General features: G+C 38.2%; 1 protein-coding gene across 10 annotated transcripts in view; it reads right to left on the bottom strand.

Moving 5' to 3' along the window:
• Positions 1–1004: 1004 nt before the first annotated feature.
• Positions 1005–25013, bottom strand: part of svilc (supervillin c) — a 31497-nt gene continuing 7488 nt past the window's right edge. For 3 of the 10 annotated variants that reach the window (XM_035952136.2, XM_023278750.3, XM_023278751.3), the window contains 28 exons: positions 24243–24388; positions 22097–22319; positions 20118–20692; positions 19799–19919; positions 17857–17889; positions 17679–17741; positions 16945–17019; positions 16750–16849; positions 16621–16665; positions 16505–16540; positions 16265–16430; positions 14916–15082; positions 14732–14833; positions 14514–14650; positions 14226–14373; positions 12799–12947; positions 12464–12639; positions 10465–10609; positions 8020–8335; positions 6979–7127; positions 6005–6107; positions 5702–5909; positions 5491–5624; positions 5254–5409; positions 4324–4467; positions 4125–4237; positions 1662–1817; positions 1005–1467 (listed from right to left, as the gene is read on the bottom strand). In XM_035952136.2, coding sequence (XP_035808029.2) covers positions 1378–1467; positions 1662–1817; positions 4125–4237; positions 4324–4467; positions 5254–5409; positions 5491–5624; positions 5702–5909; positions 6005–6107; positions 6979–7127; positions 8020–8335; positions 10465–10609; positions 12464–12639; positions 12799–12947; positions 14226–14373; positions 14514–14650; positions 14732–14833; positions 14916–15082; positions 16265–16430; positions 16505–16540; positions 16621–16665; positions 16750–16849; positions 16945–17019; positions 17679–17741; positions 17857–17889; positions 19799–19919; positions 20118–20692; positions 22097–22319; positions 24243–24388 — 4176 coding nt within the window. In that variant the 3' untranslated portion in view covers positions 1005–1377. The remainder of the gene's footprint in view (positions 1468–1661; positions 1818–4124; positions 4238–4323; positions 4468–5253; positions 5410–5490; positions 5625–5701; positions 5910–6004; positions 6108–6978; positions 7128–8019; positions 8336–10464; positions 10610–12463; positions 12640–12798; positions 12948–14225; positions 14374–14513; positions 14651–14731; positions 14834–14915; positions 15083–16264; positions 16431–16504; positions 16541–16620; positions 16666–16749; positions 16850–16944; positions 17020–17678; positions 17742–17856; positions 17890–19798; positions 19920–20117; positions 20693–22096; positions 22320–24242; positions 24389–25013) is intronic. The other 7 variants (XM_023278745.3, XM_023278744.3, XM_023278746.3 and 4 more) reach the window with 7 other exon arrangements.

The following is a 25013-nucleotide window of genomic DNA, read 5'->3' as shown; positions in this document are numbered from 1 at the left end:
CAAAAACTGCAGCTGACTTGATCTCATGTTACTGATGCAAATATGAAAGCGAGTTGCGATCAAGTCCATAGGAGTCTGACAGCAACCGCTTGTTATTTTACATACGTCTGGCTCATCTTGAACAGAAAGTCCAATTTTGCAAGCTGACACCATTGGCTCCTTAGATTTGTTACATATGAAACCCATGGCTTTTGCTCTTTTCCAGTCATGATGCACCTTCCAGCCTGTAAAAAAACACCATATATTCATATTAAGGTTAAAAAAAAAAAAAAAAAAAAAAAAAAGGAGAGGAGAGGAGGGGAGGGGAGGGGAGGGGAGGGGAGGGGAGAACCACTTGATTTTCACCGGAGGGGGGCTCTAATTTGTCAAAAGTTTGGTTAATGATTAAATTCCTGCAAAACGAAAGACATTCCCATCAGAACCAACTGTACTGTGGCTGACAATGCAAGGACTGCAAAGTGTAAAAAGCAGGTAAAATCTGATGACAAAACTCACCTGTAGCTGCTGTTTCTATCTTCATACTAGAAATAAGGAAAATACGCAAATATCAAAGCAGATCGCAGTGGTGTTACACAGATGATTCTTCCATTCAGATGTTCAGGGTTTCTTATTCAGAGAGACAGTACGTCTTTGTGCGTCGTGAACTTTGTGTGGATGGAGGTGAAGCAGAATTAGTGTGTTGTTCTGGGCCAGAGGGATGTTATTGGAGCGTGTCTACCTGGTCCTTCATGCATAGCTAAGACTGAATCCCAAAGGAGCCCTAATAAGGCATCAACACGTTGGTCTCGGCTGCAGCAGCAACAACAACACACAGCATCACAAAGGAAGACACCACTGTAAAACTCACATCATGGATTATTTCTAAGATTTTGGTGACAATCATGAAATCCGGGAAGAAAAGTAGCATTTTTTTTCGTCCGATTAATCAAAGTGAAGCTGCAGCTCTGCACAGATTGAACGATATGCATCAAGCAGGAAACATTTAGAGAACGTTTAGCCTTCCGTTTTGTGTTTGTTTACATTGTTTATTAGCATTGATCTTTTTGTAAGCACTCCTTTTTTCTTCCTCATTCTTATCCCACAGTTTGTTACTGATACCCTTCCTTTAATCCCACATATATATTTTTTTTTTATCTTTCGCTGATTTGTACAGACACAATTACGTTCCATAGGAAAATGTCTTTTTGTTGTTTTAGCTCTGAACCGTCTGGTAGCTACAGAGAAATCCATGTCCTATAAAAAGTCCACACACTAATCTGACATAAATAAAAGTGATTTTTCTTCTTGTTTTTATGACGTTGTGAGCAGTTCTTTGTGCAGCAGCACGCTGATGATGTCCCCAAAACATCTTGCCGGAGCATCAGTCAGATTCGACGTCTAACAAAACAGCCCTTTGCTTTTCTTCAGATCGATTTGCTTCCAGCTCGGGAGGGAGGCGTATTCATCTCTCTTCATTTCCATAATAGTCTGAAACACAATTGTGGTGATTTATTTATGGAGGAAACAATGCAGAAATCAGTTTAGAAATACAATGAAATATTAAAGTCCTGACAAAAGTTCCTCTCGGGATTTATTATTGGACGCCAGAATGCAAACTGTGGTGAACGCTGCACCCTGCTGGTTGAAAGGTGTCACTGCAGGCTGCTGCTGCGCCAGTTTACCTGGAAGTCCTGGTCGGACAGGTAGACCTCCAGGTGCTGGGGGTCCACTCCTTCAGGTAAGGGGCTCCTCAGCAGCTCCTCCAGGGGGAACTGGGTCTTCATGAGCTGGGCCAGGGCGTCCTGCACCAAGGTCAGCTTCACTCGGCCTGAATCGCCCTGAAACAAAAGGCAGAGGTGGTTGTAACTGTCAGAACAGATTAGAGCTGAAGGGTTTAAGGAAAACAGCTAATTAAGATTTTAAAATGCGTACCTTATTATGAAGACAATTATATTATGAATGCATGTGAAGCCTGTTGCACATTCAAACCACTGACAGGTAAAAGTGAAAGAACTAGATGCTGGACTAGATTGTCATGCAGAGACTGAACATAATTTAATGTATAGCTTCAGATTTTTAAAACTGGGATTCTATTTGTAAAAATGCAAAAAAAAAAAAAAAAAAAAAAGGAGATTTCAGTTTTTTTGTGCTTTGTTTCTTTGTTTGCATCTGGACCACATTAGACCAGGTCCAGATCAAAAACCACTGAGCCCAGGTGGGTCAAATCTTGAATAGATTGACATACAAAGGCGAAAAATTCTTTAAAACATAATTTTTGATATAGAAAACCATTATTTTCTGCATTAAAATGGAAAGACATGGCAATTTTAGTGCGTTTTTTTTGCATCTGGACTATTTTAGACCAGGTCCAGATCAAAAGTCAGTGAGCTTAGGTGGGTTAAATCTGGGATAGATCATATTTTTGTACCAATACGATTTGTACTGGTACAAGTCCGATCCATGAAGGACCCAAGGGATCCACTGCCAATGTCCCAGGATCAGACATAACAGGACACCCATAGAGGGCCCATGTTTAAACAATGATCAGAGCTGTTTTTGGTTAAAAGTATTTATGTGCTGATCTGGACAACAACAATAAAGAAAGGAGGACAACGATGAATGACAGATTAAATCCTAGTTAGAACATTGCATGACATATTTTGTAAATCCTTTGTGATTTAAATTTTGAAATCGATTGATTGTTCAGCCAAGTATAGACTGCACTGATATAGAAGCTACAAAATAGTCAATACTATGTGCATATTGTAGATTTCCACAGTGTCTAAAGATGAAATTTGAAGAATTTGTTTCCCCTGTTAGTGACAAAATGACTAATCTTTCTGTTAATCTGCCAATAATGTTCATTAATTGGATATGTGGTTTTTATTGCCAGTGGACTTCAAATTAAGGCTTTAAAACTTTGCTGAAAATCCACCTCTTCTGTTTGGCATCCAATCCAAATAGAGCTCAACACTCAAACTTCATTCCTTATTGTGTTGTATCGTTTATTTTGCATCATTTCAATGGATTTTTATTCAAATTTGTCTTTCACTTATTGTGTTTTCCTGTATCTTTTGGGTTGTTGTCTTAAATGTTCAGCACTTTGATTAAATTCTTGCTTTATAAGAAATCTGACTTGACTTACCCAACAGAGAACCTGATATTGCTTCTTTTTGTGAATTTCATTTTTGTATCCTGTATGACGTGTTTCAAGGCAGCATAAACAGCAGCTAGTACTGCATATTTAATTCTTTAACAACATTGTGGAGCCACAATTAAAAGAACAAGTGTTTCTGTCTTGACCCAAGCCTTCAAAGAAATATAAAAAAATACATACAAGCAAGAGAGAACAGATTCTCCATCGATAACAACAGGTCAGTTGTTCAAGTGTTGAACATTTAGCAAATTAACAGCAGTTAGTTAAAATAGTGGTGTGTCAATCAACTCCTAACAACATATATCTCAATAATGACTGAAAATGGCACACAGATAATACCAAAACTAACATATAATGTTTTTACACAGTGAACTTTACTCTTGTCTGTAAGATAATAGTTTTAAAACCCAAAATGCTTCTTATGCAAATTCTCCCTGTGATTCATTTAAAGACTGACAGTTCTACTGGATAGAATAGATGAATCATTATTAATATGGCAGCTCTAATTTAAATTCTTTCATAACAAATGGCATTTAAAATCACAATTATGCGCTTTATTTCTTCAGAGATGAAGGTGATTTTTAATATTCCTGATGCATACAGATGAAGAATTACTTTTCAAAAGCAAAAAAGTACAATTGATGAGCCATAAAAATTGAAGTGAAAAGTAATTGGAGGTTTTAAAAGCTGTATTAATGTAGCTCTGACAGGTAAAGAACTTCTGTCAGAGGTAGAAGTAATAAGTATCTATAAAAAATACTCACTGAATATCGCTTGGAACACAATTAAATTTATCATTAAGAAATGAATATGGCACATGTGCATATCTGACTAGTGTAGGTCATAATAAGAAACTGAGTGACTGAGCAAGAAAGCTGTAAATTACACAACTCTCCCAGTGCTGTTTTCAGGTGCAGAAACCCTCCCTTGCATTACTCCACAACATTAATTTCATTTAATAAGCTGATCCTGTAGCTTGTGTTCGTACCTGTGTTTGGGGTCCCAGGCTTTTCTCCCACTGTGGGAAGACGTTAGTGAAGGTGAGAGGTTCAGACCCCTCAAAGATGAGGTAGGCCTGCGGGGGTCTTCTGGGGTTCATCTCTGCGATACGGGAGCAAAAACAGCACATTTTTAACTGCAATATCTTCATTTTCAAGCAGTTAATAATGATGGTTCTCCCTCCTCACCTTTGCAGTACTGCAGAGCTGTCTGCATGGCGCACTTCCTCTCGTCATGCCAGAGGCTCCAGGCTGAAGCCGAACTCTCCGTTTGCTCCGGCTGACCTCTCTGCCATAAGTAGACCTCCAGACGATTGTCGAGCAGAAAAAGAGCTGCAGGCAGACGGCAAATAGAGGGAAATTGGACAATAAAGTGGAATTAGATTGGATGATGTTTGACTTTAATAATCCTGTGGGATGTTTGGGTTTTGGAGGCAAGAAAAAAAAAAGACAAAGCAAATAAGAAGTTAAACATAGAGGAGTTCTCTTAACTGAAAATATTCAAACATTTAATACTTTACATGTTCAGATTTCATACTTATAAGGAGTAAAGTTAAGTAGAAGGAATATAATTTATGCTATTCTGCTGACCTTTACTTCACTAAAATCCACATTTGAATGATTTTATTAGTTGCTTTCCCTATTATTGTTAATGATTGCTAAAAATTCAGTCTCTGGAGTGGGATGTGTCAAAAAAAAGTTTAGTGAAAACTGCATCTATATGACAACTACACAAACTCCAGTTTGTTTTAAAAGGTTTATTTCATCCAAAATACTTCTTCATGTCCATGTACATTTTAGTTTTAATGGGTTATTTCATCCAACTAGTACTTTCTAACTAATCAGTTATGGTTTTGAAGGTTTAATCCAAAGAAAATAACTTCTGTCCAAGTAGTTCTACTTTTAAAGGGTTATTCCATCCAAATAGTACTTATCTAACGAGTTACAGTGTAATGGTGAAAAGAAATTCAAAAATTGATCTGTTCTTGATCTTATTAGTCGATAACGTTTTCATGTAATATTGAAATTGTTAATAAAACTACAAAAGGATGGATGTGCGGAACTGAAAACTGGAATTGCATAAAAGAGAAAACTCAATAGATTTTTGTGTGTTTTCACCTGGTTCTGGTACAGAGAACAGACTCTCCTGGACGAAGGGCATCGCCATCACGAGTCCTGGCAGTCGAGTTGGACTCTTGAGCTCTTCGGCCTTGAAGCTCCCAGAAGAGGCACTCAGGTGGAAGAGGCGAGGTGTGAAGTTATACTTTCCTGGATCTGTAAGAAGACAAATATGTAGCTTGTAAGTATGATTTGAAGACTTGCAGAACTGTAGAGCAAAACCAAAATGTGTTGCACCTTGCAGCATGCAGTCGTAGGCCTTCCTGTCCATTTGTCCCAATGCTGTCCAGAACTCTGCAGGTTCTGAACCTTCCTCCACCACCTGCACCTTCACTGGGCTGCTTTTACTGAGACCCAGCTCTGGTGGACACCTGACAAACACCCAGAGCACATAAAAGTTCACAAGCTGGAAAATTATGCTACAATCCACCCTAAATCTGTGACTCACATCTGGGTGAGACGCTCCACCGTCCTCTTGCCGACTTCTCTGGTGCTGCTGTGGGCTTTACAACCTGTCCAGAGGTACAGCGCCCCCTGCTGGCTGTTCAGCAGGACAACGGAGCCCCTCGACCTCAGACCTGCACAGCAGCAGTCCACCTCTAACAACAAACCCTCCTCTGGAAGTTCTCCTCGTACGCAGAACAGACGCCACTCTGCTGCAGAAAAAACACAAAAGAGGAATCAATCTACCAAACATTTAAAAAAAAAAAGGAAACTGTGAAAGGGTAAAACCAAGTTGATTTTACTGCACCTGCATTAGTGGAAGCTTCCTCTCTCTTTCCCTTGTGAATAACCAGACCTCCCTGGAAGAGCTGCAGGAAACAGGGAGGCTCCTTCCCCTGAGGCACAACCACCTGCAGAAACAACACAACAAACATGAAGCCTGTTAACATCAGCAGTCCTGAAGGAGTCCTGATGAAAATGTCACATTTACTACTGACTTTTGTCGTACAAAAACATAAAAATATTTTATTCTATAGAGATGGTTCCTTTCATTCTTGTAATATTGTTGCATTAATTATTAGTTAAGTAAATAGGGATGTCAAGTTTTTTTCCCGTAATAATAGACACTGGCATAAACAGTATGTACAGCACAGTACAGTTTTGAGTGAAATAAATCTTTTACACCATAACGCGTTATGGTGTTAGAAAGCAATATTTAGTGGAATGGCCTTTTAAAAAGTACCTTGACAGCAAATAGTATTTTGAGTGGAATAAAGATTTAATATCCCAACTTGTTCAATAGAAAGTAGTATTTTGGGAGGAATAACCATTTAAAACTCTAGGCAAGTGGACAGAAAGGAGTATTTTGGGTGGAATAAATCTATTAAACCAAAATCTGCTAGTTAAGAAGTACTATTTATAACTCCTTAGTTAGAAAGTACTACTTTGGTGGAATAAGTCCTTAAAACTACAAGCACTTGAACAGAAAGTAGTATTTTGGGTGGAATAAACCCTTAAAGCCATCATACGTAAATTGGAAACTACTATTCGATAGGAATAAATCTTTAAAACCATGAGTACGTGGAGTTCTGTGTGAAGTTATTAGTACTTTAAGGTCTCCATCAGAAATGTAGAGAAGTAAAAGTATGAAGTCTTTTTTTAAGTACTTTAATAGTTTACTTGAGAGAAAGTATTTCAGTATTAACTGTCCTTACAGTGCTTCTACTTCATGTTTTAGTCATGTATATGAGTAGATGATGTATTTTATGGTCATTCATGTACCTGTGCCTCCTCCTGGTTGCTCATCCCTATCGACAGGAAAGCTGCAGTGTCTCTTCCACTGACGCTGGAGTGTCGACCTCTCCACAGGAAGAAGGCTGTGCTCTCCTTTGGACTCTTCACACATTCATCTGGGCTGTTTATGGTGTTTTCTACAACAGACCAAAAGTAAACCCTAATTAAGTGTTTTTTGGCTCCTGTCGCATTTTTCCTCACTGCATTTTTCACTGCAATATAAAGTCGTGCACATCTATGGAAACAGAAGAACCACAAAGATGAAGAGAGAACTCAGAAATGTCTTCTGTGCAGTATGATACAGTTATAATGCCAGAAATCGTAAAAAGAACACGTCATAGAAAACATTTTCTTTTGAACCCTCTGAACTCCAAAACCCACCAGTGGTTTTGAAAAACATGCTATCATCAAAGAAATTGACAAAATGACACCATTTATCACCAAGAAATTGCAAAAACAGAAAGAATTGTCAGGTTTTCAAATTTACAATGGACCATGAACTAATCATGTGCAACTTTTGTTGTGAAATTTGATCAAATATAAGTATAAAATGCTAATATTTCATCAAAATAACTGTCTTCTACATGTTCCATTCAACAATTCCCCTTAAATGAACTCTTTGCAGCAATCTGCTGATTCACTAATATCTTAGTTGCGCAGAAGAGCACAGAATTTTTTGTTTTTTTAGGAAGTCTGTTGGGAACAAACAGTTTATTTCTGGCCATTTTTTAATGAAACATGTAGAATGAAGTGGTGTTGAAATATTCTTTTTTTCAAATTAGATTTGGTTAAAATTTCCAAGGTTGTTTGGCAAAAGTTGAAAGTCTAACATTTCTTTTTACAGTTTCTAGCTCTAATAAATGATGTCATTTTGGTAGATTTTTTTAAAGATAAAATGCCTTTCAGGCCATTGACAGGTTTTGGGGTTCAAAGGAAAAATTCTCATCAATCAAAGTTTAATCAAAGACGCTGCAGTCCAAATCAGAATCTGCTTCTACAACATCAGATGTAAAAACTAAGCTGACTGACCCACAGTGTTGATGCTGTACGTCCAGCGGACGACGTACGAGTCTCCTTCATGAAGCTGTCCGCTGCTCTCCACCAGTATTTCACTGTCGTCAAACTCCTGGACATGCCAGGTGTCCACCGCTACAGTTTTCAGCTCCATCTGACGTCCTTCCTCCAGTGTGATGAAGCCACGACCTCTCTGGACATCAACTCCAGACAGAACTGTGTGAACCAAACCGTCTGTTTCTGACTGATCCAACACCAGAGTTTTAGCATCGCAGGGACTCAGGAGGTCTGATGGAGGAGACTCAGGCTGAGACAACTGAACGGAGATGGACTGCAGAGAAGGACAGCAGATAGAGACTTTCAGTGTGGAAAAAAATGACTAAAAAGTCATAACTTTAAATGATCTGAAGCAGTTTTGGAACTTTGGTTTTCTGTATATATATTTTTCTATGTATCTGTATCTTCTTTGACACATTTCATTTGAATATTTCCATTTTCTCCAACTTTTTTCTTCCACTTCATTACATATCTTAGACAAAAATACACTCACCGCCCATTTTATTAGGTACACCTGTTCAATTGCTTGTCAACACAAATAGCTAATCAACCAATCACATGGCTGCAACTCAGTGCATTTAGGTATGTAGACGTGGTGAACTTGCTGAAGTTCGAACTGAGCAACAAAATGTGGAAGAAAGAGGATTTAAGTGACTTTGAACGTTGCATGGTTGTTGGTGCCAGACGGGCTGGTCTGAGTATTTCACAAACTGCTGATCTACTGGGATTCTCTAGGGTTTACACAGAATGGTCTGAAAAAGAGAAAATATCCAGTGAGCAGTAGCTCTGTGGACAAAAATGCCTTGTTTATGTGAAAGGTCAGAGGAGAACTAGCAGACTGGTTGGAGATGATAGAAAGGCAACAGTAACTCAAGTAAACACTCGTTTCAAAGAAAGGAACACAGAATACCATCTCTGAACATGTTCAACCTTGAAGAAGATGGACTACAGCAGCAGAAGAACACACCAGGCGCCACTCCTGTCAGCTAAGAACAGGAAACTGAGGCTACAGTTCACACAGACTCACCAAGATTGGACAATAGAAGAGTGGAAAAACATTACCTGGTCTGATGAGTCTTGATTTAAGGTGCAACATTCAGATGGTTGGGTCAGAATTTAGCATAAACAACATGAAAGCATGGATCCATCCTGCCTTGTATCAACAGTTCAGGCTACTGATGGTATTGTAATAGTGTGGGGGATTTTTTCTTGGCACACTTTGGGCTCCTTAGTACCAATAGAGCATCATTTAAACACCACAGTCTACTTGAGTATTGTTGCAAACCATCCATCCCTTTATGACCACAGTGTATCATCTTCTGATGGCTACTTCCAGCAGGATCACACACCATGTTACAAAGCTCAAATTATCTCAAACTGGTTTCTTGAACATGACAATGAGTTCACTGTACTCCAATGGTCTCCACAGTCAGAACTCAATCCAACAGAGCACCTTTGGGATGTGGTGAAATGGGAGATTGGCATCATGGATGTGCAGCTGACAAATCTGCAGGAACTGTGTGATGTTACCATGTCAATCTGGGCTAAAATCTCTGAGGAATGTTTCAACACCTTGTTGAATGTATGCTGCAAAGAATTAAGGCAGTTCTGAGGGGGTTGCAAAGTGCACCTAATAAAGTGGCCAGTGAGTGCAGTTCTTTCTACTCCTTTGCATTATCCTGTTGCATAAACATTTAACCCTAAATGGCTCCTGATGGTGAAACCTTCAGATGTCTGTAAATGTAAAAACTGGTATATGACAGGAGTCCATCGACAATAGCTACTTTAGATATTGTAAACAAAACATAATAAAGCTCAGAAAATATGATGCATTGCTTTTAATTTATCAAAATGTAAAGCAGCTAAACTTAAAAATACACACATCATTGCATAAATGTTTAAACTTCCATAAGAAGATTTTAAATGTGTGCAACTCTGACAGCTGTCATCTTCTGCATAATGCCATCATCAAGGTAATAGTCAGATTTATTTTATGATTAGATACTCAGCCACTTTCTCTATGTGCATCATGAATCAGAAATGGTATAAACAAGTAGAGAGGATTTTTCTTGTAGTGAGATCTCTCTTGCAGGGTAGCACCTCTAAAGAAAAGGTCTTACAGCTCTTTTTAAATTGTGGATACAAAATAATTTGGCAAAAATGTAAATATTGTGCATTGCTAACCTAAGAAATGCAACAAAGTCATAAAGTTACTGTCTTTCCCAGATTGATTATATATTTGAATCTGTAATATTTTGCTCTCTATGTTTCAGCCTTAGACAGAAAGTTTCTGAACTGACTGAACTGGATTCTTTAAATTCACTAATATTATAATAACTGTGAAAATGCTGGTTTCGCTGCTTGAATACTGTGTGTTGTGAATCATTGAACTGTGATATAAACCTGCGTCTCATTAATGACTGGATCAACCTCCTCTGTGCCTCCACTCCTGCAGGCCCAGTCCAGGAACTTCTCCCTGAAAAGAACCGTCTCGTTTCCCTCAGAGACGACACCGAACAGAGCCCAGCCAGGACGACCTTCTCCCCTCCTGAGGACAACATCATGAACACAATCAACAAAAAAACTGTCTGAAACAGAAAACAGTCTGACACATAGTCCAGACTCTAGCTGTGCAGAAAATACATTCCAAAACACAGCAAATATACATCTTTGAAGCTAAACCCACTGTTACCTCTGAAAAACATCTGTAAAAGTTATCTTTAAAAAAAAAACAAACATCTTAATTACACCATTTATCAAAGCCAGAAACAAAAAGAAGAAAAAACAGAACAAGATTTCCCATTTCCTGCTGGAAAAATGAACCAAACCTAAGCTTAAAATTGTGATATTTCATCAAAGTAACTTTATTCTACATACCTGATTAAAATAAATAAATAAATAAATAAATAAAATAAACCATTACCTCTCACCAGTCTGTCAAAAACTAAAACATTCTGTAGTCATTGGTGTGACTGTGAAAGTATTAGTGACTCAACCAGCTGTCATGTTGCATAATTTCAGGGACTTTTTGGCAGACATGAATTTATTATGTGTTCATTTGGGAAAAATAACAAAATCTAAGCTTAAAAATCATAAAATTTCACCAGAATCACTTTTGTCCAAATGTCTCGCTTTACAATTTGCCAAAAAATAAACTGTTGAATTCTGTACTCCTCTGCAAAACCCAGAAGCTAAGAGTGAGTCAGCTGAGACCAAGAGTCATGTGTCTGAACATGTTGATGAATTTAAATAGTTTAAATAATTCCACAATTATGATTTGTGGCATTATAACTGTGCCATCTTGCACAGAGCACATTTCTGAGTTCTCTCTTCATCTAGTTATGGTTGTTCTATTTCCATCGAGGTGAAAAATGAGCCCGTGGTGACTAAAAATGTGTCAGGAGTGCATAAAAACATCCAGAAACTAGGTTAAACAACAGAAATCAGCACAGTTTTCTTTAAGCTTGAATCCTCAATATATAAAGCCTTTAAAAAATGTTATTCTGTGTTAATATAATACCAACTGTCATGTTAACCTAATAAAGTATGAGCCTTAGTTATAAAAACTTACAGGGCTATGTAGAATAAAGCGACTTCAACTTATTTTGACAAAAAGCGTCCTACTTCTAATTAAAGGAAATATCAAAGATACAGCATGCAATGGTATTTTAGACAGCAGTGTGGTTGCAAGATTAAAAATAATCATGCCTGTGTACAGAGACAAATCCACAGAGAAAAAGGTTTTAACAGTTTGATGTGGAAGAATTTTAGTACCTGACCTCATGAATGTGTTTTTTGGGGTTTTTTTGTCTGCTTTGGAGAAAATCCCTGCCCCAGTTTAAAAAAAAAAAAAAAAACAGGCAAAAAAGACTTGTGGTGAAATGTAAACTTCTACGGCAGCAGAATAATGTACATGTTTTTGGAAAAAATAGTTTACCAAGCACACCTTGGTATAATTTTGTCTGTCCACATACTTTCTGCTACAGCTCATACAGAGATGTGCTCGAAGGTACTTTTCTCTCTGCAAAAACTCTGTCGTTTACCAGCTGCAGCATGTCATTCATATTGTCGTCTCAAGTTCTACTAGCATGCAGGGATTTTACAGCATGTCACAGGGACTCACTTCTGTCTGCTGGGGTTTCCTCGTGTGCAGTGTGGAATTACATTCTGCAGTTTGTACTTTAAAGACCTGCAGTGGATTTCTGTGGTTCTTCTGCACACTCTCTCCATTCTTAATGTTGTTTACTGAGTGCATTGAGGAAACACAGTCATTGATTGTGAGAACAACAACCCCCAGTAAACATAGTGGGTGGTGACTCTTGTTTTTGTGTATATTGTGTGGAATAATACATAGTAGATGGAGTTGTTTTCGTTGTGGAGCTCAGGCTGTATTTTGACTCACAGCTGAATGCTGGCGTTGCTCTGAGTGGGATCCAGTGGGTTCACTCGACAGTTGCTGTAGTCGTAAGCTCCGGCCCACACTTGGTGAGTCAGCTGCAGAGCAACGTTCCTCCTCCTCAGGGAAACTTCCTGTCCGAGCCACAGATACACCTCACTGCCGAAATCGAACACCAGCGCCTGGACACACACAAACAAACAAACATGAGACACCAGCAGCATAATAAGCTGTGATGAGCTATTAAAATCTCTCCGGGGATTCACTCTACAGTGTGGACGAAATGTAAGCCCGCATTCAAGAAACAGTGAAATATCTCCATGTAAAATGAAGAAGCTGACCTGAGTGGAGCCCAGCAGGGAGACACTGGGGACGGAGGCCCAGCCCTGTTCATGAGGCACCAGTCGGTTCTCCACCAGCCGGTAAACACAGTTGGATTCAACCACACCGCTCTCATAGAGATCATCCTCCTCCTCTGGTGCACCAGCTCCTGTGCAAAGAAAGAGAGAAGGGAAAACAATAATCATCCATTTGGTTAAAAAAAAAAAAAATAATAATAATAATTGCATTGTTTCTGTACAATTTACAGTTATTTTACACTTTTCCCCTCGTTTTGTTAAATTACAGATAATATCTATTAAAATCCCACAAAAATCAATAACTTTACATGGTAAGCATAAAAAAAACTGTCAAAAACTATGAATAACTTTCACATCAGAATATTTCATTCTCTGACAGTGTTTAACCCTAATTACACTACATTTTACTGTGTTCAAGAAAATGATTATTTTAATAAAATATTTATTAGATATAAAAAATATCTACTTATTAAATATCTATTAAAACCACATTAAAAAGTATTATTTTACACATTATGTGTAAAAAAACTGACCAACACTGTAAAAAACAGCCGCATAAAAATCTTTTTTCAAATAATAATTTGTTCTTTTGCAATGTGTGACCATCAATCAGATTTTAAAAAATCCATCATCTTCCAGATATTTGCCATTATTTGAAATAAAAATGCTGTATATTCAAGATTTAAAAATGGTAAATTAATTTTAACTTATATTTGATAGATTTGCCATGTTTTGGTAAGTTATAGATAATATCTAGTAAAATCAATAAAAAATATTTATTTAAACAATGACTGTAAAAACAACAACAACAAAAAAATGGTCAAAACTGTGCATAATGTCCACATCAAAAATTACACAGCGTCACTGTCTTTAAATCAGCTAATATATATAATTTACCGTTATTTTTACGTCTTAAAAGTTACAGTGAGGACACGTCTGCCTTCAGAGTAGCTGAAGCTGAAACCCTAAAGTACTTGTGCATTACAGCAGTTAATTTCTTATTGAACATTATTGTATACAGTTATTCCCATTATAATGTCCTAGAGGCTTCTTGTTGCAGCACACACAAAGTTCCATATTCATGACATTTTAGATAAAAAACTTGTGCTGAAATGACTTCATGTAGAACACATTTTACCAACAATTGCCATATGACTTGGGGGAGACTCCTTCCTACTAATCGATATTATCTCCGTTTCAACCTACAACTAAACTATCAAAATGATTTGTATTTAGTGACTTACGGATGCTGAAATCACATTTCAGCTGGTTGAAAAGAAGACGCTTAGACTGACCAGTTTATTACTAGAAATCAGCACTGAAATCCTGGTTGGTGCTCACTGAGAAATAATACCTCTGACCGTTGCATTTTCTGAGATATTTCTTAAGTCCACATGTTGACCTCTGACCTCTGTACTGTGTTCTTCCTCCCAGAAGACTCCAGAAGTCTGCAGCCAAACTGCTGTCAGAGTTCAAACCCTCCTGAAGGTGGACGACCCGAGAGGCCTGACAACCGAGATCCCTCTGAGCCTGGATGAAGGACGCCAGCTCTGAGGCCTGAAAACACATTTCAAGTGTTTAATCTGATTAGTCTGTCAAAGAAAATCAACTTCAATTTTTACCTTTTTTATTTATGATTTTTTTAATGTATGATTTATGGGATTATAATTTTGTGATATTTCTTATAATATTGGTACCTTGGCTTTTTCCTGTTCGTTGGCAAACTCTCCGCTCCACAGGATGCAGTTCTCTGGACTGACCAGCAGGAAGCAGTCTCCACTGTTCAGCGACCGGGCTGAAGGCTCCACCAGACGGGCCTGAACACGCCGCCTACCTGGTATCCCAGACGCTGGTTAATAAAGAACAGCTACACACAAACACACTATCATGCACACATGCACAAATGTGTCCTGACCTTTGATGTGAACGAGCATCAGGCTGCTGAAAGGAGGATGAGACTTAGTCACCTCAGAATCTGAGATGAAGTCTGACTCTGCAGCCAAGGAGTTCTTACGCTCTGTAGAGAGGAAACAAGAGGTGAAGCAGCTGGGAAGTAAAAAAGGAAGGAAAGGAAGAAGGAAACTAATAGATGGACTCACTGTTGTCTGCCTGGACTCTCTCCTCAGCAGCTGTGTTGACTCTCTCTCCCATGTAGTCCTGCCTGATGTCCTCTCTGGCTGCCAGAGCTCTCAGAGGGTTTCTGGAGCCTTGAGTCCGACGGGACGGACGGACTGACCGCCGGTGTTCTGCTACTGCTGAGCTCAGTCTGCAGGAATAAAATTCAACACAGAGTTACTAGTTTTTGAGCTCAATAGACCCAAAGATTCTGATTATGCATAAACTACAAATGAATTGAGCGTGTATAAGACTGCTCAGACTGTATCAGAATTCAGAATTCTAACCAGTGCCAAGAAATATGAACTCATTCGTCCTGTTTCAGCCTTTTTACACATTTTAAGATTTCACTGATAACTTTAAGTCCCTTCATGGCTTTTTTGCTCATTATATTTCTGATTTTTAAGTAACTTGTGTACCAACAGCACTTTAAGATCTTTAAGAAGTTGAAAACTAAAGCGGGAAAACTAAGAGCATTTGGGGCCTCGAGGATATAAGTGACATCAAGGATTTTAATTTGTTTTGAACTTTTCTTCCAATATTATTTACAATTTTAGTTAAGTGCCATACTGCATTTTTATTAATCTCATAAATCCTGATGATTTTATGCCTTCATGTTTGATTTTGATGCTTTGGGAAGCGCTTTGTAATTTGAAGTGCTCTATAAATAAAGACTATTATCATTATTATGAAATAACTGAAAAGAAAATTACCTAATGTTCAAATAAAACAAACTGCTGCACTGAAGTGCCAACACCTGGCTCCTGCATCAATTAAGAAGTGTCAGAATGTTTTGTCGTCCAATTAGGAGTCACCAGCAGACACAGAGGCAGCAGAAAAGATATCTGTAAAATGCATGATAGGTCTTGCTTGCCTAAACATAAACCACATCACTTTCATTTATAGAAAGTCAAATAATTATTACATTTGTAAAATAAACTGTTAAATAAAATAACTGACCATTAAAATCATTAAATAAGTAGTGATATGACAAATACTGTATAATTTATTCTAAACAGAAACTTGCTTTCTTGAGGAAAATGCAGCTTATACCAGATACCTCTTAAAATTCTTATAACATTTTGGCTCATCAAAATTCAGGGACATTCTTGTTTCTAAAGTTTCATACATATTGACTCTATTGTCACTGAACTGTATGAGTGTTATCTTTGGAAAAAAATGTGGTTTAGCAACCACCTGATGCTTCTTAATGTCACTCATAAAACATCTTATTTGTAAGAGATCATATGAACAATAGCAACTACATGAGTTAGATAACAAATCATAGTATTCATACTCATAATCTTACAATGTGTGGTAAAACCAGACTCACATGGGTGTGTTGGTTTGGCAGAGGATACTTAGGTCTTGTTCACTCTCTGCAGCAGCGACGCCTCCATCGGCTGGAGGGCAGCAGGCAGGAGGAGGTGACGGTTTGCTGTAAAAACCTCCATCAAACGATTCATCTCTCAGCGTCTCCTCCTTCACCTCCTGAGGAGCTGCAGCGGAGGCAGAAATGGTAACTTTAAAATACTCAAAACTTCAATTATCCTTGTTCAGATTTAAATCTTACCTTTAAACTCCATCTCAGGCTGCGTGGAGATTTCTGCTAAACAAAAGAAACAAACTGTGAGAAACAAACTGAGTCCCAACAGAGTTTTTATTTTACAGATGTAATGCTGCTCTGACCTTCATATGTGCATGACGGAGCTTCATTTTTGTCGGATTCAAGACCTACAGAGCACAGAAAACAAGAATCAGAGAGGCCAAGAACAAATCCTGGAGAATCAGAGCGAAACCCAGAGCGAATAAACTCACTTCTCTGTGCTATGAATCCATTGTCCTGCTCTATGCTTTCCAGCTGTGTGTTTATTTCTTCGTTTTCAACCATCTGAAATTCAGACTCAACTTCTTTAGCCTGTACAGCCACAAAAACAGCAAAATTAGGACGCAGATGAGCTCCTCTGTGGGTATAAACACAAAAAATATATAAAAAATGAAAATGTAAGTCACCTTCTGTCTCCACTGAGGCTGATTCAGGTTCTTTGTAGGAGACGAGACTTCTTGAGCCTCGAAGGACAAATTGGTCTGAGGATGAAGTGAAGAAAATGAAATGCACTGATTAGAAGGTGACAGGTGAGTTTTGTGTCGAAGGAAAGTGGGAGTGGACTCCTTTAGAGATGCGCACGACCAGGGGAGGCAAAGCATGAAGCATCAAACCAACATGTAAAGTACAAGATGTAGATTTTACATGGAAGAAAACTTAAAACAACATTCTGTGACTTCCTGTTCTGCAGTAAGACGATTGCAAAATGCACTTTTTTTCTCTTCTGCAACAGCACTTAATGAGAAACATATAAAATGAAACATGCACTTGTTTTTGCTGCTCGTTTGTCTAATAATTTTGCAGGTTTGACTTTTTTTTTTTTATTCCAAAAGTCGGGAAACTGTAACTGCAAGGGAACTATGAGTGTGAACACAGGATTAAATGCAAAGTGTGAAACTAGAGCTGCGATGTGTCACTTGGAGACAAAAACCACTCTGCAGGTGACGAGCTGCTCGTTATTGTGAGCGAAACTTCACACATCAGCTGTAAAAATAAAAATAAATAAATAAATAAATCACATCCACCAGAGTCTGTGTGATGATGGAAACTTCCCACTGCATACAAAACACTTCAAATTCAAAAAAATACGTAAAAAGCAGCAGCAAATTAATCTGCCATGCAACCGACTTCGCACTTTTACCTGATTGAAACACATGACATATTGGGGCGTATTGTTAGAATAGACAGAGGCAAAGATGGGCTCCTGGAGGGGGGAGAGAGAGGGGCAGGCTAAAGCTATTTAAACGCTATTTGAAAAGCCGTTTATTTAAAATGAAGAGGAAGGAGGATCGATGGATTCTGAATCATCAGGGACTCACCCAGCACTCGAGATGAGAGTTTTCTGATTGTTCCTGCAGATGGAAAACAGAGAGATAGAGAGAATATTAAACTGAGACAGAATAAACAAGGAAAATATTAAAATTCACACATATACAGTCATCACAGTGAAGACGAGCTCCTGAAGGATCACATTTAACCACCAAATAATCAGTCTATTTACATTCCACATCACGGTCGAACTCATCTCACTACATAAACACTAATTAGTCTGAATATATTCCTCAGTAACTCAAGCTTCATCTCAAGACATTTAGCACATTCCAAATCCAGAGCGCTGCTGCGAAGTGATGCTATATCTGGTTTCAATGGAATGACAAATACTCCAATCTAACCGCAGTTGGTTCTTCAGCAATAGTGAACCCAGTAACCTCCGTAATGTAGAACATTAGCGCTGAATCTAGGTTGCATTTTTAGAGAAATGAGATCAAAACGCTGCAAAATCTGTTCTGTTTTTGTACTGGTTTATGATGTCATCCGACCACATGTAGTTTCCTTGCTATCTGTGACATGATTTGACTTAAAGAAAAGAAAAATGAATTTAGTATTTACCTGGTGCATAAATCCTGTTTTTTTTGGGCATGGTTGCCAGTAGTGTTGGGTTGATTACTCTGTATTTTTTAATTTAGCATTCAGGTTACTGACAGCATTAAACTACACACAACAGGTTTCTCTTTTTAAAAACAGGACATGAAATTAGCCTGCATTTAATACAAAGAGTGAAATAAGCAGATGTTTGGTTGGATTATATCAGCCTTACATTGTCCACTGAGCTGGGATAATGAAGGCAATTTTTGAGAGAAATAAGCCAAGTAAAAAAAAACAACAACTGGGAATTTCAAAACACATTGAAATATACTGAATTAATGTTATGCACATGGGCAAAAAATATGTCTAAACTATTTAATTCTCTTAACCCTCAAGCAGTTTCTGGGTGTTTTTTTTTCCTGTCACATTTTTGCTCACTGTGGGCTCATTTTTCACTGCAATATAAAGTCCTGCACTTCAGTGGAAACAGAATAACCATGACCAGAAGCATAAAGACGAAAAGTTAAAAAGAAAGCTATATTTCCTTAATCATTTATTTTACAAAAAATGAAAAAGTGCCCACAGGTGTTGTCAAACTGATAAAAAAAAGGTGACTCCACATACTACAGACATTTTACGACTTACATTTTTAATTTCTTTCTACACTTGTTTCCTTGTTGCTCTGTGTAAACACTGCCTGCAGTTCAACCATTATTGTTTTTTGTCTTTCCATAAAATATCGTGCAAACTGTTCATTTTTGATTTGAGACATGTAGAAATATCACAATATCACAATTTCAAGCTTAGATTAGGTTAGATTTTCTGAAATTACAACAGATGAGTAGTTAAAAGACTGTTAGAAAGCTGAAAACTTGATGACTCTTTCCGTTTATGTAGTATCTGGTTGACAAAATGCTATAATTTTGGTGATTTTTTATTTCTATTTTTTAAGAAAATATAGTTTTCTAACTTGCCAGCATGTTCTGGAGCTCAAAGAGTTGAAGATGTAAATAAGCATAATATTCTGTTTGGCTTTATTATCTGAAGTTTTTGTGACAAACTGTACTTCCCCTGTAGAGCAAAACATTCATTCGCATCATAACAGCAGTCAGGATTAACTGCACTGTGGACATCATCACCATGATACTAGTAAGATTAAAACAGATGTCATTTATGTTGCATCAAATCTGTTAAAACTGTATCTGATAATTTTCACTACAAGTTCAACAACATAAGATTCAAGGGATTCATTGTTAAAAGGCTATTTTTCACTCTTTAATTTCAAATATTGTATGTAAAGATTAAAATTTTTGCTGTTATGAGTTTTTCAAATCTCACTCTGTACTATATTTCAAAACCATCCCAAGTGTTTCTTATCTATCTTCTATTTCTTACCGTATTTCTGCTGCTCATCTCTTGCAGTTTAATCGTGCAATCGACTGCAGTGACCTGAACATGTCCTGTAGCTGTTGGTTCTTCAACCGACGTCTTCGCGCTCTCTGGATCTTCATCTGGCCTTTTGAGTAGATCACATGAACGGTAAAACATCTCAAAGCACAACACAACAACAACAAAAAAAACTATATTCCAGTTCAGTTATCATCCTAAAACTGCTGGTAGATAAAAAATTTGTACAAATGATTGCTGACTAGTTGCAGAAAAATATCCAGATTATTATCGTTTGACCAGATCATGCAAATTCTACATTACTTACTGGACTCTCTCAGTTGTGTTTAAGCTGTTTCCAACAGATGAAATTAGGTCCTGTGGTTTGTTCTGCCAGGGTTTCTCCTCCTGTGGAGCATCCAGCTCTGACATGGTTCGTATTGGTGTACAGGCGATAGTTTCCCTCCTGCTTCGAGCTCTTTGCCTCCAGGGAGCAGCGCTTCCTGAACCTCCTTCCACAGCTGAAGCTTCATGTCTTTGCCTCCTCGGCGGTGCACAGATCTCTTGCTTCTCGGTTCCCTCTGTCCTCTTGTGTATCTCTGCTTCTGCACATCCTCCACCGTTCTGTTCGTGGCTGAGCGGCTCATCGATCTGACCGCCGTCCGTCCGGCTCCAGTCTGAGGCAGCAGAGCGGCTCTTCTTCAGGATTCCCTTCAGGATGGGCTCAGAGTCGCAGCTCTGTGGGTCCTGCTGGGTTGGACGGGACTCTAAGTGACCAGGGTCCGGTCTGGGCTGTGAAAGACGAAGCTCGCTGGGTTTCAGGTTAACAGAAAAAGCCTGCTGTCTGTCGGACAGATGAGTGGACAAACTGAAGGCAGGGAGCTGAACGGGGCCTTTCTGGAGCTAAAGAGAGAGAAAAAGGTTAAATTATTTCAGATGTACTTCTAGCAAAACTAAGCAGAAATATTTTGTAAGATTAACTTGAATTTTAAATGTATATCTGACAACTTTTGATGTCATTTCTTCTAGTTTATGGAACTACAAAAAGAAAAATTAAGATGCTAACTGGAACCAAAAATGGTTCGTTGCAGTGATACCACAGAGGAACTATTTTTTGTTCCACAATGAAGGAAGAGACTCCTTAAAGAAGCCCTAAATGTGCCTCAAAGAACTATCAAAATGTGATTTCTTTAGTCACTTTAGCAAACAACTTTAGCAAAAAAACAGGTTCTTTAAGGAACCATTTTCCAGATAATTCTTTGTAGCCCCACTTGGCTCTGTTTTGATGACAGGACTTGATTATTATTGAAGTAAATTTAAAGCAAAAAGTAAAATAAAAGACTTTGCAGCATTTTGCATCCCTTCCATCATTACACATTTAATATTTTGGGTTCTTTATCAGACATAACGTATTACAAGAAGCTAACCCTGGCATTTTCTGATTATTTATGGAGCAAATGATGAATCAATAATGAAAATAATGGTTAGTTGCAGTTCTAATTCTAAACTATCCCCTGCCACCAAACCAAATAATCCAAATAAAAACATTAAGAACCCTTAGTACTTTAAAAAGAGCACATAAAGTACATGAAGAAGCAGCCACAAAATAAGGAGGCTGTTCAATTGGTGATGGAGTTTTGAAGAACCATTTAAGAACCATTATTTTTCAGTGGTTTGAAAAATGAAAGGTGCAAACTTGTGCTAAAAATGGTTCTTTGCAATGATGCCACAGAAGAACCATTTTTAGATCCACAAAGAATTTTTAGCAAGAACTTCTTCAATAAAATAATTTTTTCACATGGTTCTTTAAAGGATCCCCAAAGTTCCTGTAATCAACCGTCAAAAAAATGGTTCAGTTGGACAGCATTAATAAGGCTCAGAAGAAAAATGGTTTCTTTAAGTAGTTTTTTGTGGAGCCACCACGTTGCTCTGTTTTGATAAAAAGTTAAATGTAGGACTTTGTAGCATTTTTGTGTCGCTCACATTTGAACACTTTTTAATATTCTTGTTCTTGGTCAGATACAACAACATGTTGAAAGATGCAAACTTGGGATAAGGAAACTGATGAACATTTCTCAATGTTTTCTGACGTTCTATAGACCAAGAGTTGCAGCTGAAATTTCATGATCACCTGCCAACAAACTAAATAACTCCAATAAAAATGAAGAACCTTTAGTACTTTAAAAACAGCATAAAGTATGTGAAGAACCATCTGCCAAATAAAGAGGTTCTTTTACTGGTGATGGTGTTTTGAAGAACCAGAGACCCTTCAGAAGAACCATTTCAGAGCCGTTACGTTTTCCTCACCAGGCTGACCTCCTCCACAGTGATAGGCTGTGTTCGATACCGAGCCCCCTTCTGCCTCCGTCTCTCTGGGGGTCCATCCGGGGCCGTTTGCCTCCCAGGCAGCGACAGTTTGTTGAAGAGAGCCAGTTTCTCGCTCATGCTCAGCTTGCAGCTTTCATCACCGTCTTCTACCGACTCATTCTGCTCAGACTGAACTTCTGCTGGAGGAGCAGGTTTAGGTGCACTAAAAGGAAACATCACACAACAAAAAACAGGGAAATAAGACTTTTGTGCAGTGAAAACCTGACATCTTTTACTCCTCTGTGTCACAGATCTCCACTTTGGTCCAGAAGCTATTCAGAACACATCAGCGGGCCTCATCACTGCATGTTTCTTCGTTACCGTGAACACACTGTAGTTTATTTTTAGTCCATCTGACAGACACCGTCCTGCTGCTGCAAATACTCATAGCAGCACCAAATGTGCATCTGAAAATAGTCTCAGCTGAATGCACTATTTAATTCTGTTGGAGTAACGTTTGGTCTAAAAACTACTGACACAGAGGTTTAGTTTCCAACCTTTTGACCTTCTAAAAATATCCTTTTGTTTTGCCCATTGTCATTTGCTGCATGAGTTATAGCAGGTAATTCCACCTAATATGGGGTTTTAATTCCTCCACAGGTTGTTTTATTTGAATGATTCTAACATTGCAACAAACAGTTTATGAAGTTTGAAAAATTACAGTTGGGGAGCAGACGTATATTTTCCTTCTAGGTTACCGCATTAACTCTCTGAAGCCCCAAAACCAAAGGATAGCTTTGAAAGCATGTCATTTCTATTTTTAAAAAATGCTCTAACAAACAGCGAGAATTATCAGAGCTTCTATTTTGCAGTGGTTAGGGAACTTGTCCTGTGGGACACGTTGTTCACTTTGAAAAATAAACCAAATCTAAGCTCAAAAATGTGATATTCTATAAAAATCACTTTATTCTACGTCTAAATTAATACAATAATAATAAAACTAAAATATAACATTTGCAGTACCCTGATTTTGTTTAAAAAAATATATATATTCTGCGTACATTGGCAAAACCGAGAAGCCATCAGTGACTCAGCTGTAACCAAAAGCCCTGTGTCAAAAATTCAGGAATTTTTCAGCTGAACTGCAGGCTGTGTTCACACAGAGCAGATAGGAGCAAAATGTGAAAACAAGTTTAAAAAGTAAGTTGTAAAATGTATATAGTATGTAGAGCTAACACTTTTTCCAGCATTGGTAACACCTGTGGGCACTTGGAAAAATGTTGTACATGTAGATTCTAGATTTTTTTTTTTTTCAGTTTTTGTAAAATAAATAATCCAAGAACTGTAACTTTCTTTTGTTTTTCATTATTCATGGAACTTTAACGGTGTAATACTGCACAGAAGACATATGGAGTTTTTCTACTTCTAGCCGTGATTGTACAGTTTCCATAGAGGTGCAGGACTTTATACTGAACCCACTGTGAATGAAAATCTGACTGTAACAAAAAACGCACAGAAAGTGATTGGAGTTCAGAGGGTTAATTATCTTGTTATTGTTCAGATTAAAGTTGTGATATCTTCATTTCCAATATAGACCCTACTGGAAAACTCCTGCATTAAATCCTCTCTAGCTTTACTTTGTAGCTGAAAATACTGCCAGATAAATGCTTTGCTTCATTCTTGTTTGAGTAACATTTATTACAACTACATTTCCATCATTTTAAAAGCGACATATATCATAAATTTATATGTTGTTTTTCAAGATTTAGGTCTCCAGTTAGAATGAAACGAGAAAATGCAAAAGGAAAAAAAACACTACACTAAAATACAAGCAATAGATTACAAAACACACAAATGTATCCTTTAAATACAAAGAAATGCATGAACTAAATGGTGAAAAAGAAAACAACTATGAAAAAAAGCCTAAAATCATGTCACAGAAATGAAAGTTTATTTTATATGATGTATTTTATATTAATTTCCTGTATGTGAAACTGTTCTGAATCCAATTCCATCCCTGTGAAACTAATAATAAGCTTATATTTATGTTGAAAGTGGCTGTAGATCTTCACTTATATACACAGCAAGCTCAGAGCAATGATCTTTTTCTACTAAATGTGTTTGCTGTCACTTCATCTCCTCCCACCTGATGGCCACTATTTCCTCACAGGTGATTGGCTGGGTGAGGAAGCGATGGTCGTCGCCTCGCCGTGTCCTGCGTTCGTGACTGACGCTGCCGGATCGAGGCTTCAGGAAGGCCGAGGCCTCCGGAGCTGCCGACTTCTCCAGCTCCTGCAGAGGAGGCGTTAATATGAAGGTTCAGGTGAAACAGCAGCTTCATCCGCCTGCTGAATTAGTAACGACGTGAAAAATGGCAGCTAAAACTCCCCTCCTGACGTCTCCTGTTCTATTTGTACGGACGGGTGGAGGCGGGTCGGGTAGCTGGTGAATAAAGCAGTGAACTGTGAGGTGGAGCATCTTGGCTTCTCGCTACATGCCGGCCCAACAGGTCACAGTGTAACCGGAGAGCTGCCGGCTTCGGTTTCCCTCCCTGCCTGCCTCCACGGAGCAGCAGCTAATTATAACGCAGCTGTTAACGGCAAAACAGAGCCGGCGACATTTTTACCTGATGCTTCACGACCAAAACCGAGCAGGAGCTGGGAACCCACAGTGCACAATCGTCCTCCAAATACAACACCGACAGCTTCTGGAGGGCTTCCACTGTGCATTTATCACACTGTAAATTTAGCCGTTCTTTTATAAGCGCCAACAAACGCACTGTTGCGTCAAACTTCCAAGGACAGCACCTGTTTGTCCATTCATATTCCCTCAACACGATCAGGCTCAGTTCTGCAGGCTCAGCGCTGTAAGGTGAGCAGCCGAGGTGAGCTTTCTCTTTAGCTCTTCGATACATTAC

Source organism: Amphiprion ocellaris, chromosome 19 (assembly GCF_022539595.1).
Source record: "Amphiprion ocellaris isolate individual 3 ecotype Okinawa chromosome 19, ASM2253959v1, whole genome shotgun sequence".
NCBI lineage: Eukaryota > Metazoa > Chordata > Actinopteri > Pomacentridae > Amphiprion > Amphiprion ocellaris.
Note: the sequence above shows the minus strand (reverse complement) of the source record. Positions and strands in the feature narration are given on the sequence as shown.